This window comes from Diceros bicornis, chromosome X (assembly GCF_020826845.1).
Source record: "Diceros bicornis minor isolate mBicDic1 chromosome X, mDicBic1.mat.cur, whole genome shotgun sequence".
NCBI classification, from domain to species: domain Eukaryota; kingdom Metazoa; phylum Chordata; class Mammalia; order Perissodactyla; family Rhinocerotidae; genus Diceros; species Diceros bicornis.
Window position 1 is genome coordinate 33,147,865 of NC_080781.1, and position 13,818 is coordinate 33,161,682.

Sequence of the window (13,818 nt, forward strand, 5' to 3'; positions counted from 1 at the left end):
GAGCTAGGGCAGGGTTGAATGATCAAAGGTTCATGTCATACAAGAGGCCACTCCTTCAAGACCAGAAGAGTTAGCTGTTTGATCTACTGTATAGAAACCAACACAGAGAGTCCAGCAAAATGAAGAAACAAAGGAATATGTTCCAAATGAAAGAACAAGATAAAACCTTGGAAAATAACCTTAATGAAATGGAGATAAGTACTCTACCTGACAAAGAGTTCAACGTAATTATCATAAAGATGCTCAGACTTGGGAGAAGAATGGATGAAAACAGTGTTAACTTCAACAAAGAGATAGAAAATATAAGCAAATACCAAATAGAGCTCATGAAGCTGAAGAATACAAGAACTGAACTAAAAACCATACTAGAGGGGTTCAAAGCAGACTAGATGAAGCAGAAGGAAGGATCAGTAAACTCAAGGACAGGGCAATAGAACTCATCCAATCAAAGCAGCAAAAAAGAATAATGAAAGAAATAAAAATAGCTTAAGGGCCTTATGGGACAACATCAAGCGGACTAACACTCACATCATAGGAGTCCCAGAAGGAGAACAGAGAGAGAAAGGGGCAGAAAACTTATTTGAAGAAATAACGGCTGAAAAGTTCCCTAGCCTTGGGAAGGAAACATATCCAGATCCAGGAAGCCCAGAGAGTTCCAAATAAGAGGAATCTAAAGAGACCCACACAGAGACACATCATACTTAAAATCTCAAAAGTTAAAGACAAGGAGAGAATCTTAAAAGCAGCAAGAGAAAAACCACTTGTTACATACAAGGGAACTCCCACAAGACTATCAGATTTTTCAGCAGAAACTCTACAGGCCAGAAGGGAGCGGCACAATAAGTTCAAAGTACTAGGGAAAAGAAATGCCAACCAAGAATACTCTACCTGGTAAAGTTGTCATTCAGAATTGAAGGAGAGATAAAGCTTCCAGACAAGCAAAAGCTAAAAGACCAGCCACCAATAGACCAGTCTTACAAGAAATGTTAAAAGGGCTTCTTTAACCTGAAAAGAAAGGGTGCTAATTAGTAACAGAAAACATATAAAAGTGTAAGTCTCACTGGTAAAGGAAAATATACAGTAAAGGTAGTGGATTAATCACTCATAAAGCTAGTATGAAGGTTAAGAGACAAAAGTAGTAGAAATAACTATGACTACAATCATTAGTTAAGGGATACACAAGATTAAAAGATGTAAAATGTGACATGAAAAACAAAATGAGGAGAGAATAAAAATATAGACCTTTTGAATGCATTCAAAATTAAGTTATTATCAACATAAAACAGACCATTATAAACATAAGTTGTTATAGGTAAGCCTCACGGTAACCATAAAACAGAAACCTATGGTAGATACACAAAAGATAATGAGAAAGGAATCTAAGTATACCACTAAAGAAAGTCATCAAACCACAAAGGAAGAGAAAAAGAAAAAAAAGAAAGGAACAGAGGAACTACAAAATAGCCAGAAAACAATTTAAAAAATGGCAATAAGTACATATCTATCAATAATTACTTTAAATGTAAATGGACTAAATGCTCCAATCAAAAGACAGAGTGGCTGAATAGATAAAAACAAGACCCATCTATATGCTGCCTATGAGAGAGTCACTTCAGACATAAGGACATACACAGACTGAAAGCGAAGGGATGGAAAAAGATATTCCACGCAAATGAAAACCAAAAGAAAGCTGGGGTAGCTATACTTACATCAGACAAAATATATTTTAAAACAAGGACTGTAATAAGAGACAAAGAAGGGCATTACATAATGATAAAGGGGTCAATACAATAAGAGGATATAACATTTGTAAATATTTATGCACCCAACATAGGAGCACCTAAATATATAAAGCAAGTATTAACAGATGTAAAGGGAGAAATAGAAAGCAATACAATAATAGTAGGGGACTTTAATACCCCACTTACATCAATGGATAGATCATCCATACAGAAAATCAATAAGGAAACATCTGTTTTAAACAATATATTAGACCAGATGGACTTAGTAGATATATATATAGACATTCCATCCAAAAGCAACAGAATACACATTCTTGTCAAGTGCACATGGAACATTCTCCAGGATAAATTATATGTTAGGCCAAAAAACAAGTCTTAATAAATTTAAGAAGTCTGAAATCATATCAAGCATCTTTTCTAACCACTAGGCCAGTGTTTCTCACAGTGTGATCTCCAGAACAGAAGCATCAGCAACACCTGGGAACTTGCTAGAAATGCAAATTTCCAGCCCCATCCTAGACCTACTAAATCAGAAACTCTGGGGGTGGGGCTGCAATCTGCGTTTTAATTGCCCTCCAGGGGATTCTGTTGCAGGCTCAAGTCTGAGAACCACTGCATAATTCATTTATGCAACTTACTTGTTGCTTAAATCATCCTCAACCTACAGAGATCTATAGTAGCCCCAACATATACAACTTGAATGATAGGTTTGTTTTTCCTTAAATCAGATTTTTCTGTTTTTCAAATTTAAACCGTTTAAAAATCACATCAAGATTTTATAGATTCCCTTTATATATATATCTGCAATCCAAAGCAAAACGTTTAGCAAATTCTGCAACAAGTTTTTAAAAAAAATCATTGACATAGGGTATGAGCAGGTAGTTCTAAATAAGCAACAGCTTCATAAAACTTAGAGAATTTTCATTATAAAATTTTAGATGTAAGCATAGTCCTCCCTCTTGAGTTTTGTGGTCTTCAACTTGAATAATTAGTAATTACACTCTTAAAGTCTACTATCACCCCTGGGAAGAGTAAAGCTGTTTTAATTTAGAGTCATTTACTCCACTTACTTAGCACCAACATGGTGCCAGGCACTGTGCTAGGTACTGGGTAGCAAATATTGAAAAGATCTGCTACTGACCTCAAAAGCATTAACACTCTAGGATGGTGCCAGCTGCAAATGCGGTAGGACAAAAAAAATATATATATAAAAGCTTATGAGTGTACCCAGCCTTCTCCCTCCTTCAGCCAACTAAAGAGAATTCAGGCATCCTCTTTTTTTCCCCATCCCTGACCCTCTGAGTTTTTGACCTTGGTGTGGATGGGGCAGACCCTAGCTAGAGAGAGGTATAAATCAAACATGGGATGGTTCAAAAGGCAGATGGGAAATAGGGAAATTAGAGAAAGAAGCTATTGTGTCAATCTATAACATTGCTTGCTAAGGACATATTTCTATCATATAATCTCTCAAGGAATTTCTGTGACCCTCTTTGAACATCTGTGAGAGGGTTCACCAGGTCCTATTTCATTTGCTTCTTCCTAGGAATAAAGACTGCATTTCCCAGCCTCCTTTGAAGTTCGATCGCCATGATGTGACAAGTTCCTGCCAATGGACTGGAAGAGAGAGCCATTTTATGCTTCCAATGTGAAGCATAAAAGAGGGGTGTGGTTGGTTTTTTTACTCTCTTCCCCTTTTGCAGAAATCTGGAAGCCATGTGTTCTGGATGCTGATGCTACAAGATGGTGGAGCTGCCATCAGCCTGGGACCCTGAGAGACTATGGAGAACAGAGATCTGCACCCTCCCTTGCAGTGTGTGAGAGAAAAAGATGGGTGAGAAAGGAAGATTTTAAGGAGTTTTGCTTTAGCCTAATTATCCTTTTCACAGTGGTCAAGAGATGCATGTTAAAATTTGGGTTGTTCTGAAATTACCTTTTGGATGTTGAATTCTTCTTTAATGTACCATTACTCAGAGTCTGAACACCACGGTTCTGGCTTTATAAGTGTTACCAAAATAAAATATAATTGTTAAAATGGGGGTATGGACAAGTGCCCTGGAAGCATGGAGGAAAAGGAGGCCAAGCCTGGAAGGGCTAATTGGATGCCTGCCCTCTTAATAAGACCAAGGATTGCTTAAGTCCTTTTTGCAGGCTCTCCCCTACCCATCTCACTCCCACCAAAGGAAAAAAAAAAAAAAAAAAAAAAGAACAAAGACAAAGCAAAAACACTTGGTTGGAGGGGGAAAGAAGAGAATACTGGTAATTACCCACTGCACGGTATATTTGGACAAGCAGCAACATGCCAATTAACATGGTTATAATACTCCTGGAATAAAAGCAATTAAATGTTGAAGGTTACCTGGAATCAATACTGAGTAGAAAGAAATCAGGGAACCCGATCAGAAAAAAATGTGCATGTATAGGGGATAAAACTGAAGGACAGGACTTCCTCCTACCTGAGCTGCAGAGCTAGGGCTGGAGGCATAATCTTTGCTCCTATCCTGCCGATGAGGGTCGGGAACACGCCTACCAGCTCCACCACGGTGATGTGTCGAAGATCTAGCCCACACTGTGCTTGCTGGAAAAAAAACAATAGTGGCAGAAAGAGACTTCCATGTCAAACTACAGACTGACAGAAGCAACACTGGTCTGTTTTTGGAAGTTTATTTGCCCACTCCACACTGCCCTGAAAACAGTTGAGAAATTGGGGTTAAACCGGTGGCTATAAAACCTAAATACCTTCCTAGAGGAATCATTCAGAAATGGCTTGGCAATGGGATTTTGAAAACCTAAGCAAAATGGCAGTCTTTGTATATCCAGATGGGGTGAGACCTCACAGGCGCCAAATTTCCTAGAAAGTGTCCAAGACCACTCCCTGAGGATTCTCAATTTGTCTTTGCAAGGAGAGAAGAGTATTTCCAGAATCCTCTTATCTGCCCTTGTTTTTACCCTCCACATCCCCTTGCTCTAGGCCCAAAGGAGACAGGAAAACAAAGATAAAAGGTTCCAGCCCTCTGAGCTGGCCCTTGGCAAGAGCCTCGGGAACAGGGCCCATCAACTACATGCCAGGTCTCATCAGGAGCTGCAACGGCAATAAGGGAACAAAAAAGTAACTAAGACGAATCTGCCTAAACGGGGAAAAAAATTTGAAACTCCTGAATTATTAGAACACCAATTGTTTTTTTTACTATAATTCTACTGAAACATCCCTATATGGGATGACAGAATTGGTAGAAAAGTTGGAAAAGGTAAAAATATACTTTTTTATTATTCTAACTGAAATACCTAAGTCAAGCAAACCTTTCCTTAAAGGCTCTGGTTAAAATGCAAATATAAATATGTTGAGTAGGGGGAGGTCACATACAAACATCTTGATTCCAAATATCTTCTTCATCTAGTTGATTAGTAACTCAGCTAGTACCTGAAGGAATGGGATAGCCTAGGGCGGGGGTCAGCAAACATTTTTTTGTAAAGGGCCAGATAGTAAACATTTTAGGCTTCACCATGCTGGATGGTCTCTGTCCTTACTATTCAGTTGTGCAATTATAGTGCAAAAGCAGCCATAGACAGTGCACAAATGAATGAGCGTGGCTGTGTTCCAATAAAATTTTATCTACAAAAGCCATGGTTTCCCAACATAGAGGAAAAGCAAGTTGTTTGGCTTATTCATTTTTTATGGAATAAGAAGAGCTCAGGAAATACATTGTGGAAAATGGCTGCCTGCAAGGCCAATTTCCCACACAATGGAGTGGTGTGAGCTTGTGTTACCTGAAGAGCAAGGCCCTGGCTGGTACAAGGGATACAAGGATGGAGGTAAGGTGCCAGGGATTGGGAGAAAAGACACAATGAATTGGATTCCTATCAAAGGAGCCTCAAAAATTTTGTATGGTTCATGGGGGCCCAGCCCCCTAAAGGGGGAAAATTAAGAAAGATATCATTATTCATTGTATTAATGCTGAAACGAGAAGTGAAATTGCAGCCTTTGATTAAACTAAGATTATTCTAAACACTTAGTTCTATTTACTGTAATAAATGAATGGAGTGCAAAAAAGGTGCAGCACCGTGTCCATGACCTAGCACTCATCCTGCCTCTTGAGCATTCAGTCAGGTTGGCCACTCTTATTGCAAACCAGCTTTAGGACAAAATCAAGTAAGTTCTAGTTTGATCCTTTCAGCTTTTAGTTTGTTTGTTTTTTCCTTCCCCAAAGACAGTGGTTGCCTCATTTAGTAGCTACAAAATTTACACAGCTGAGAAGGACACATTTCCTAGAAAAGTGTTCCTCAAACTTTAAGGTGCTGAGGAATCACCTGGAGGTCTAATTAAAATGCAGATTCTGATCCAGTAGGTCTGGGATGGGGCTTGAGAATTCGCATCTCTAACAAGTCCCCAGGTGGTGCTGATGCTGCTGGTCCCTGGACCACACTTTGGGAATCACTGGTCTCAAAGACTGTTGTCACTTTCTGAGGAGCTCTGTGAGAGCTGGGGAAGCCCCTTGGAGCAGGACCTGGGGCCTGAGGGCTCCTGGACTCCCCTCATTCCTTGAGCCAGCCTTTTGGGCTAACAACTGATTGATCGCCTCCAGCCCAGGCATATCCTGGACAGGTTCAGTATAGACAATTGTTCTTTGGCTGGGCCTGGACAGCATGTCAAGTAGGCTTATTAGTGAAGACAGACAAACCTCATTAGTTGGAAAACAATTGGGTTAGTCCTGGGGAGTCAGTGTTATTCAGGTTATGCCCCAGAACCAGAAATAAACAGTGGTAACTCTGAAGTGCTAGTTCTTGAGGCTCATAGTAAAAGGACTAGGCACTGAATCTGGCCTTTACATTTAATGAAATGTCTGGACCCTTCCTCTTAGAGGTCCCCTTCCCACCTTGGCCCTGCGGCAAGGACTCACTTGAAGCATTCCCAGCTGCAGTCTGTAGAGGAGGTTTCGGGCTGTGGGTGTGGACACAATGAGGAGTCTCCTTTTCTCATAAAACTGATCCAGGAGCGCAGCTGCTGTTCTGACGCCCACATTGACATTCATGGCTGTAATTAGAAATGGCCATCTGGGTCAGAAACTCCTTACTTGTTCTGACTTAACATAGCCTGTGATGACACAGAACCATATGTGTAAGAAGTAGACCCTGAGATAAAGATTCAATTGTAAGTAGTTTATTCGGGAGGTGGTCCCAAGAAGCACTGAGAGAAGAGTGGGGAAGTGTGTTAGTTTCCTCTTGCTGCTGTCACAAGTCACCACAAACTTAGTGGCTTAACACACACAGATTTATTCTCTTACAGTCCTGGCAATCAGAAGTTTGGAATGGGTTTCACTGGGCTAGAGTCAGAGTGTTGGCAGGGCTGTTCCCCCCAGATGTTCTAGGGGAGGATACTTCCTCGCCTTTTGCAGCATCTAGAGGCTACCTGCATTCCTCAGCTCGTGGTCCTTCCTCCGTCTTCAAAGCCAGCAGGATAGCATCTTCAAATCTCTCTTCTCTCTGACTTCTGCTTCCATCCTCTTTTTCTCTGACTCGGATAGCAGTTCTGCCTCCCTCTTATAAGGACCCTCGTGATTACATTGGGCCCACCTGGATAATCCAGGCTACTCGCCCCATCTCAAAATCTTAATTACATCTGCAACGTCCCTTTTGCTACATAAGATAATATATTCACAGGTTCTGGGGATTTGGATGTGGATATCTTTTGGGGGGTGGGGTGGGGAGCATTATTCTCCCTACCTCAGAAAGTGAGATGGAGAAGGAAAGAGGTATGTTCTTTCTACTTTAATGTATGAAATCGAAGAACCTTAAGCATTTAGCTGATGTCTCTCTCTCTCTCTCTCACCTACCTCTGAATGGCTGGGATTAAAGGGAAAGCATAAAGATGAGAAAGGACCAGAGAATGAGACAAAAAGAGGAGTATATAAATAAGAGCTATGTCCAGAATTTTCTGGCTAGTCTAAATTTCACACTATTATCACTACCCAGCCCAATTTTTGTTCCTCAGTAATAACAGCTGACATGTATTGAGGGCTTACCCTGGGCCAGGCACTGCTCTGTTCCACTGTTCAGTGGATGACCTCATTTAATCCTTAGAACAACTCTAATAGCAGGTATTATCTTCCTCATTTGACATAGAAGGAAAGATTCTGAATGCCCGAGGCCTGTGTGATTCCAAGCCAGTGCTGCAAAGCAGGCATTATATTCTCTGTATGTGGTAGTTTACTAGTTTTATAAAAAAGATCCTTAGACTTGTAGAATGGAGGAACAAGGGTAACTAGAGCAGACTGCTGATTCATCAAGTCACTAAAGGCTGGTCCCGGGTTCCCACCTCCAGCTTCTTCCTTAGAGGACATGAAAGAGAAATCAGAAGATAGGCAGAGGCAAAGGAGGAGAATGGATGAGATGAGCTGCAGCAAGGATCAAGGGATCATTTTCACCCCATCAGATGAAGAGGGATGGCATTGAACCTTTCCAAGTGTGTAGAATGAAACCCTACCTCCCTCTACTGGAATCCAGAACCAAGGGGTCTTCAGGTTCTGCTGCTGGCTAGAGAGAGGGCTGCACACATACCTGCACAGGTGGGCTCTGTGCCAGACCAAGCCAGGTTGGATTGACATACTCGGGCAGGGCTACCCTGTAGCTCGTAGCCACCGATGCAGGAGAACTCACAGGTGGCTCCGTAATTATCGCCGTCGCTGGAGCACTTCATGTAACCATTCTCTGGGGCATTGAGTTTGCCACAGCGTCTGACTGTAGGGATACAAGCCCAGAGGGGTCTCAGGGCTGAGCTCCCCTCAACAGAGTAACCAGGGAAGGTGAGGGCTCAGAGGTACCAGCTTTGTAATCAGGCTTCTATATCAGCCTATGAAATAAGTGAGGGGGCAGGGATGGCTATCTGGCCAGTGGGTGAGCCTTGGAATGGTCACTATTCATACCAATGAGACCACTGAGATCAAGTGGTTTAGCCCTCTGTGTTTTAGATGAGGAGGTTGAACCCAGAAGAGTAACGAGTAAAGATGGTTAGTAATTAGCTGCCCAAATCATGAGGCATAAAGTAAACCTTAAAAATATTTTTTTCAGGTAGAGGTTCTGGAACACCAAGAACATGGTCTGGTGGCCCAAGCTAGGGGGCTTCTAACCTCCTTTATAGAAGAACTTGCAGGCTTTAGATGGTCACTCAAGCCCAGGGATGGAAAAGTTATTGAATAATATTCTTCTGGGACAGCCAGGTGTGGGCTCATGTGAGACTAGCTTACTGCTCTCTCAGACTCCTTAAATAATCTGCCAGCACTGACCCTCATCTGGATTTGTATTGTGAAATTCAGACGTTAAGATGGCACGCTTCCCCTAGCCTCATCAGAGGTTAATCCACAGAAGGCAGTACGCCTATGGCAGTGGGCACTCAAAGAGGTTCTTGCTTGAGGGCCTGCCTCCCTTTGCTCTTGTAAAGAGGGGGAAAAGCCATTAAGCAGTATTCTTACCTCTTACTTTAACTCGAAATTTGCAAATGCCCTTGTTCTCGGCTCTGTCATAGACTGTGTACTGGATCTTGTGGTCTCCTTCTGGAAAATTCGAGCCTGGAGGGAGGCCTTTTAGAATAACACTTGAAGAAAAAAACCCAGAAACACCAAAGAAGATCATTATAGGCCTAACAACAATTAGGCAATTGTGAGCCTAATGATCAAAGACCCTCATTATGGGCATTTGTTGAGTACCCACTCTGCACAGGGCAACCATTAGGCCAGTTTGACTAGAACAAAGATTGCTTGAAGAACAGAATTTCCTGAGCTTTACTCTGTTTTGGAAGACCAGTATGAGACCAGAAAATGGAAGTCCCCAATTCCTGGGGAGTTTAGAATGTAGAACAGAGGATGGGGGAGGCTGAGAACTCAGGGCCCAAGTCTTTGTCCCATCCCACCTTTGTTCCAGGGGGGACCTGAATTGCCTCACTGTTGGGAGGATGAGGCAATTTTCTGTGAGGAAAATCATTGGACAATACAGTCCAAGCAGTCATTGGCAATTTGGGCCCGCAGGGGTTGCTAGAACTTTCTCTGCCTTTTCTATGTGGGCCCAATCCCTGATTATGTCAACTGTGACTTATTTTTTAATCCCAATTGCCTAAAGTTTCTCTTTAGGGGTTTGTGACGTGTATGTGACATCAAATAAATAATTTTTTTAATAAAGTTTGAACTTTATCTTTGAGGAGTTACAAGGAAGAACACAGCTAGCAGTATTATCTAGATGGTACACTGGGAGAAAATTATCAGGATGTAGGAACAAATGTCCTGCTAGGGGTGAGACTCACCCTCTTCCTAGTAGAAGATGTTCTGTTATTGCTAACAATTGCTTCAAAATGTTTTCTCTTGCACAGCCTAGGTTTGATAGGATTCTAGAAAGTCTTTCCCTGCCTCATGGCTCACCAGGGGATAATTCAGAGGTATCCTTTGTCCATAGGTGGAAACTTAGTGGGGAAGTCTAACAGGGCCGTGAACTTTAAGGCACAGAGTTGAACGTGCTGACAGGAAGTAGTGGCCTTCAGGGAACGTGGAGGCCGATAAAAGAGCCGCAAGGGTACAGGCCCAGATGCTGGATTAGAACAACATGCAGCTCAACTTCACCAAAGAGAACCACACGTTTTTAAAAGCATTTTGGATGTATGTCAAACTATTAATGCACTTTGTCCTGGAGAATGGGGTTGGGATGGGGAAGAAGGCAGAAGACATCTTCTCTTTTTTTATAAGCTTCTTCTGTAAGTGTTTAATGTGGTCACAAGTTTTAAAAAATAAATTAAAAATCCAAAGTTTTGAAAGAAGCAGGTGCCAAAAATCAAGGGGTGGAAAGTTCTGCACTAAACCATACTCACAGAGAGCACAAGGGGGGCAGCATCTGGCTCCACCTGGGAGACACAGAGGCTTCCCAGGGAAGTGACAGCTTAGTAAGGCCTGGGGGCATGAGTAGGAGCCCCCTGGGCAGGCGATGGGGGTGATTCTATCCCTGAATAAACCAGATGGCTTCCTCTTCCTGTCCCTCTTCTTCCCACCACCTCTTCCTACTTCCCTTCTTTCCTTCAACAAATATTTACTGAGTACCAACTATGTGCGAGGCACAGTTCTGGGCATTAGGGATATGGCAGGAAACATACTGTAGTGGACATAGTCAATAAACAAATACATAAGTCAAATATATAGTATGTCAGATGGTGAAGACGACTACTGACAAAAACAAAGCATGAATGAGGACTAGCTGAAAGAGTGCGGTCCTGAGTCTGAATGCAGAAACAGACCAGCATACACACACTTCCCCACTCTGGGTAGTAAATGTCTCACATAAAAGAGGCAACATCATTCCAGCTGCCAAGCTGCACTTACTCAGTTAGAATGCCGTCTGCTGTGTCTCTTCCCTCGGGGGTCTCCCAGGACACCCGGACTGTCAGCTTATTGGGTTCAGCAATGCGTTCCTTCACACTTGGGCACTGGATTCTAGGAGGTTCCACATCTGAAAATATAACCAGAGTATTCTCACCATCATCAAGAAATATCTTGTCAACTTGGGGTTCAAGACCCTGCATTTGACATGCCAAAGGCTCTAGGTGCTCCCCATTTTTGAAGGGTTGGTTCACCCCTCTGTATTTCTCTTCCTTCCCTTCATCTTGCCCCTTTTCTCCTGCTGAGTTTTGAAGATTGTTTGAGTACTCACAAGTGCTTGGTTAAACCTGCAATCACCTGGCCTTGCTAGGTGTCTTGTGGGGTAATTTATTAGCTACACCATCTTCCTTCCCATGTTTCCAAACTCTGCCTACTGACTTGGCAATATGGCAGTTACCCAGCTAGAAGTCATTCAGCCATAGTGGGTCCCTCCTGCTTTATAGACAGCATCACAGAATATTAGAGAAAGGTACCTGAGCTATCATCTAGTTCCATTCAATTCAAGGCAACAAATCTTTAGTGAGTGCCTGCCTTACTCAAGGCATCATTCCAACTTCTGGGTTTGGGGGTACACAAAGGCAAGAGAATCATGTGCTTCTCAAAGAGTTCATAGTCTATTAGGGGGATTATGTTGCCACACATGAAATATGACATGAGGTAGAAAATGGCACTGCTCCAGGTGAGGTAAAAGTAAATGCTATGGAGGCTTAAAGGAGCCACTCAACACTCATTTTACAGATGTGGAAACTGAGGCTCAGAGAGGTGAAGTGATTTATTCAAGGCCATGTAGACAGTGATAGTGTGGATTATAACCCAAGTCAGAGCACTTACTCCTGGAACAAGCTCTCTCTCCTCTGGCTCTGTCTATTCGCAACAATATTCCTCAGCATCTTAAAACAAACGATGGTCTGTCTGGGTCCACTCTCCCCTCCAACTGCCATTGGACAATTTCTATGGTTCTTTGTTTGGGGATAGCAGTTCTGCCTTGGCTCTGGCTCTCCAAAGGCCTCCCAAATTTCACCAAGTAGTTTCTCTACCTGGTAATAGAATTTCTGCCCTCTCACCATCAAGGATGGGTGGAGGGCCAGCCCAGTGGCTTAGCGGTTAAGTGCGCATGCTCCGCTAATGGCGGCCCGGGTTTGGATCCCGGGCGCGCACAGACACACCGCTTCTCCGGCCATGCTGAGGCCGTGTCCCACATACAGCAACTAGAAGGATGTGCAACTATGACATACAACCATCTACTGGGGCTTTGGGGAAGAAAAAAAGGAGGAGGATTGGCAATAGATGTTAGCTCAGAGCTGGTCTTCCTCAGCAAAAAAAAAAGAGGAGGATTAGCATGGATGTTAGCTCAGGGCTGACCTCCCTCACAAAAAAAAAAAAAAAGGATGGGTTGATAATAAAAGCTAGATATAAATGAGATGTCAATTCGTCACTGGGTTGGATTTCACCTTCTATAGCTAAAGTGAAATCACGAGCAGGGGGAGTTTAAACTTTTGCAAATTCTACTTGATGATTCTGAACAGAGAGAGAATGTATTTAAAGAAAGCATAGCAAATTAACCACATTTAGATTTGCATTGCTTTACATATCAACTGATAGTTATTTAAATGCTACTACAACCTGAATGAAAATTAAATGTCATTTGATTCTGAATCACAAACATCTTTGAGAGACTAAATGCACCAAGTAAAGTCTTCATATATTTTCTCCTGCATCTTGTCTAATAACTTATCTTATTTAGGGTAAGAAATTATGAATAATTTGTTAAACAATTTTGCCTTCAGCTATCCAAATTCATTTTCATTCTACATCATGCTTCAATGGAGTGTGAATTTACAGCCTTAATACACTAATCCTAAATTGAATAACTACCATACTTTACTGAATCTAACTCAATATCAATTGTGGGATGCATCTCAATTTCAGGGATATTAAAATGTGAAAAAATGTGCTTCTTAGAAGTAATAAAATAAAGTATATAAATGTTATGAGGAAATGGAAGCTGCTGTAAATGCATTCAAGGTATCTATTTTCAGTTGCTAAGTTTTTAATAATAATCCTTTTTTTCTTAACTATGATAGGTGATAGAAGACATACTTTTATAATTCAGATAATATATAATTATAATTTCACAGCTTTAGGCGAATCAGAAAGAGAAGTATACAACACCTGCCCCCTGCTGGTCAAATACAGCTGGCACTTTCATCATAGAAAGCATACTGATTTAAAAAAAATTTAAAGCGAAAGGGGAGGGGCTGAGGAGAGGAGATAGATTTCAATGTAAAATTACACCGTGTTACCAAATTTTTTCGGAGCAACATTGTCAGAGTGAAGAGATACTCTTAGTCTCTGTCATGTAAAATAAACATCTGGATGATATGTTGGGTTGTTTTCTATAACAGCTAGACGTGTTGACATTGTGAACAAACAGGCTCCAAATTAGGTTATCTGGGTGAAGAGTCTCAGAGCTTCCCAAAGCCAGCTCATGTCCAGCTAAGAAGGGTTAGTCGAAACTGACCTAGTTTTTCAGAAGCAGTGCTCTTCTAAACCAGAAACAAGAAGAAATCACTACAAATAACAGCTAATATTTACTGAACCTTCCTACATGCCCACCCCATGCTAAGCACTACCCCTGCATTATTTCACTGAATTCTCACAACCACCCA

The 13,818-nt window shown here is 41.8% G+C and overlaps 1 protein-coding gene across 1 annotated transcript in view; it reads right to left on the bottom strand.

Annotated features, from left to right (window-relative positions):
- The window catches only part of SRPX (sushi repeat containing protein X-linked), an 80,177-nt gene that overhangs the window by 6,374 nt on the left and 59,985 nt on the right, over nucleotides 1–13,818 (bottom strand). The window contains exons 5-9 of the mRNA XM_058535640.1: nucleotides 11,093–11,219; nucleotides 9,206–9,327; nucleotides 8,295–8,474; nucleotides 6,638–6,771; nucleotides 4,196–4,317 (exon numbers count right to left, since the gene is read on the bottom strand). Coding sequence (XP_058391623.1) covers nucleotides 4,196–4,317; nucleotides 6,638–6,771; nucleotides 8,295–8,474; nucleotides 9,206–9,327; nucleotides 11,093–11,219 — 685 coding nt within the window. The remainder of the gene's footprint in view (nucleotides 1–4,195; nucleotides 4,318–6,637; nucleotides 6,772–8,294; nucleotides 8,475–9,205; nucleotides 9,328–11,092; nucleotides 11,220–13,818) is intronic.